Source organism: Gregarina niphandrodes, assembly GCF_000223845.1.
Source record: "Gregarina niphandrodes unplaced genomic scaffold scaffold00026, whole genome shotgun sequence".
Taxonomy (NCBI): Eukaryota; Apicomplexa; class Conoidasida; order Eugregarinorida; family Gregarinidae; genus Gregarina; species Gregarina niphandrodes.
This window is the reverse complement of record NW_011645795.1, coordinates 1-2,075: the sequence shown is the minus strand read 5'-3', so window position 1 is coordinate 2,075 and position 2,075 is coordinate 1. Positions and strand designations below refer to the sequence as shown.

The 2,075-nt window shown below is 54.0% G+C and overlaps 1 protein-coding gene across 1 annotated transcript; it reads left to right on the top strand.

The window, feature by feature from the left end:
- Positions 1-1,101: 1,101 nt before the first annotated feature.
- Positions 1,102-1,339, top strand: GNI_112810 (putative transmembrane protein; the record flags this gene model as incomplete). The annotated part of the gene is made up of 1 exon (XM_011133247.1): positions 1,102-1,339. A coding segment is annotated over one exon (238 nt), but the record flags the coding sequence as incomplete, so codon positions are not given.
- Positions 1,340-2,075: the final 736 nt, after the last annotated feature.

Sequence of the window (2,075 nt, the reverse complement as noted above, 5' to 3'; positions counted from 1 at the left end):
ACACCTTTTTGCAAACCGGCCGCAGGTAGACTTGAGCCAAGAGTGGTAAGTATGACACGACCTGTTTCAGAACGTAGCCGTTCGGGTCAGTAATCGACACGTCTGGTTCCTGGATTTTGTCGGTCGGCAAGACCTCCACGTCCAAAGGGGTCGCACACAACACGATGAATCGAACACCTCGAGGAACCGTGAGTTGCTCGCTCAGTTGAGCAGAACAGACTGGGATGCGGTAAGACCAAAGACCTAAAGACAGTTGGTGTCTTAGTTGCAGGAGCTAACCAGTGGACGTACGTGCTTGTTCCGAGTGAATGCTGACGTCATAGGGAATCCTTAGCCACTCTGCCACGACATCATCAAGTCCACAGGAAAGCTTCTCCGACCCTGTAAGCCGGATTGACCTGATTGTTGGGTCAAGAAACTGGACTACCGTTTCTCTCGACCCAAACGTGGAACATCGCAGTCGGGCTATGCAGCCCACACTGTCCATGCCTGCCATTATAAGACACGCCAATAAAAATTACCAAGCCCAACAAACGGGTTACTCAATGTGGTACCGGAGTAGCAAGGGAATACAGCTGCGTGGGTCCGGCACTGCTGAGAGCTCGTTACTGAGCTCGTTGCAGCTGGCAGACAGAATTCAATTGGTCGGCTTGCAGAATTTGTTTCGTATCAAAGCAGAACCTCTCAAAGGCGAACCTCTTAAATGCAGAACCTCTCGTGGTCGAACGTGTTTTTATTGACTGATTCCGGTATCATCGAAGCTTTGATGGCCCGAGTCAAGCACACCAGTGAAGAATGTCTGGCTGTGAACCCTGCACAGTAGCCCTCAACTTCATAGGTTAAGTGTGTCGCTCGCATCAGCCGATCTGTACGGTCCAAGATAACTCGGATCGGTTTCGAGGATGTGTCTATCTGAATGCGGTGCAGCAGCTTGTTTCGGCCGCCGCGGCCTCGACGGACGCAGGCAATATGTACCAGCCCAAGATCGCCACAGGCTTCAATCTGGATGCGTAGTCCGTCTTTGACGAGGTACGGAAACAGGGGAACCGCGTCCACGATTGTTCTAGAGGCGAAGAAGCCCTTACGAACAGTAACGACCAGCATTGGATTCGGGAAGTCCTTCACCAAAGGGTAATCCGGATACCGGCTGACCTGCGGGCTCGGGCATGCCTGCCGGCTCCCCTCGCAGTTGTCTTGGCGGTGGTTCTCCTCCTCAGGGTCCTCCTCCTCCTCGGGGTTCCCGTCCTCGAAGCGGAATGTATGCACGACCGGTTCATAGCAGTCATACGTTGGATGGTGCAGGATAAAGTGGCTCGGCTTCTCCCCCTCTTCCGACCAGGTCTTATCAATGCTGAAAGATTCACCGCCCTGACCACCCACGAGAACTTCTTCGCACTTTCGCTGATCGAAAATTGCAACAACCTGGTGTGACGAGCACTGCAACTGGAACTGGGCAACTGTACCCATTTCTGCGTAGAGCCGTCCCAAGTCTCGTCCCGCATATGTCAATCCAGTGAACAGAGTGCTGACCAGCCGGGCCCCCGCCGGGATGGAGCACGAAGAATACCCCTCACTCGCTACAAAGACCACCTGAACCCACTGGTCTGTTAGTTCCGCTACCCGTCTCCAGATCCGCATTTTCCGGAACGAACCCGTCTTTACCGTAGGGTTCACCAGTTCCTCCCACGACGCATCCCACGACCCATCATCATGTGGTGGATCAGTTCGCTTTGGCCGATCGATCGTTGTCGGGTCGTTTGCTACGGGGTCGTTTGCTACGAGGTCCTCTTGCGGTGCTGAGGCTGAAGCATCGTCATCTGAAAGTTGTGGCCGATCAAGTCCGTAGAAGCAGTAACAATCGTCGTACTCCTGCTCCGGAAATTGTTCAGCGCAAGTGTCATCGTCGCGAAGTCCGATCAACCGGTGGAGGGGGCAGAGATCGCACGTCTCTGCGTCCTCAATTCGTACTACCGGGCCACGAATTATCCGGTGCCCCCTACGGTATCTCCAGTTGCTTACCGGCCACACGGTATCCGCAGTGAGGCCTTTGGTCATCTCATACACCTTTTTGCAAA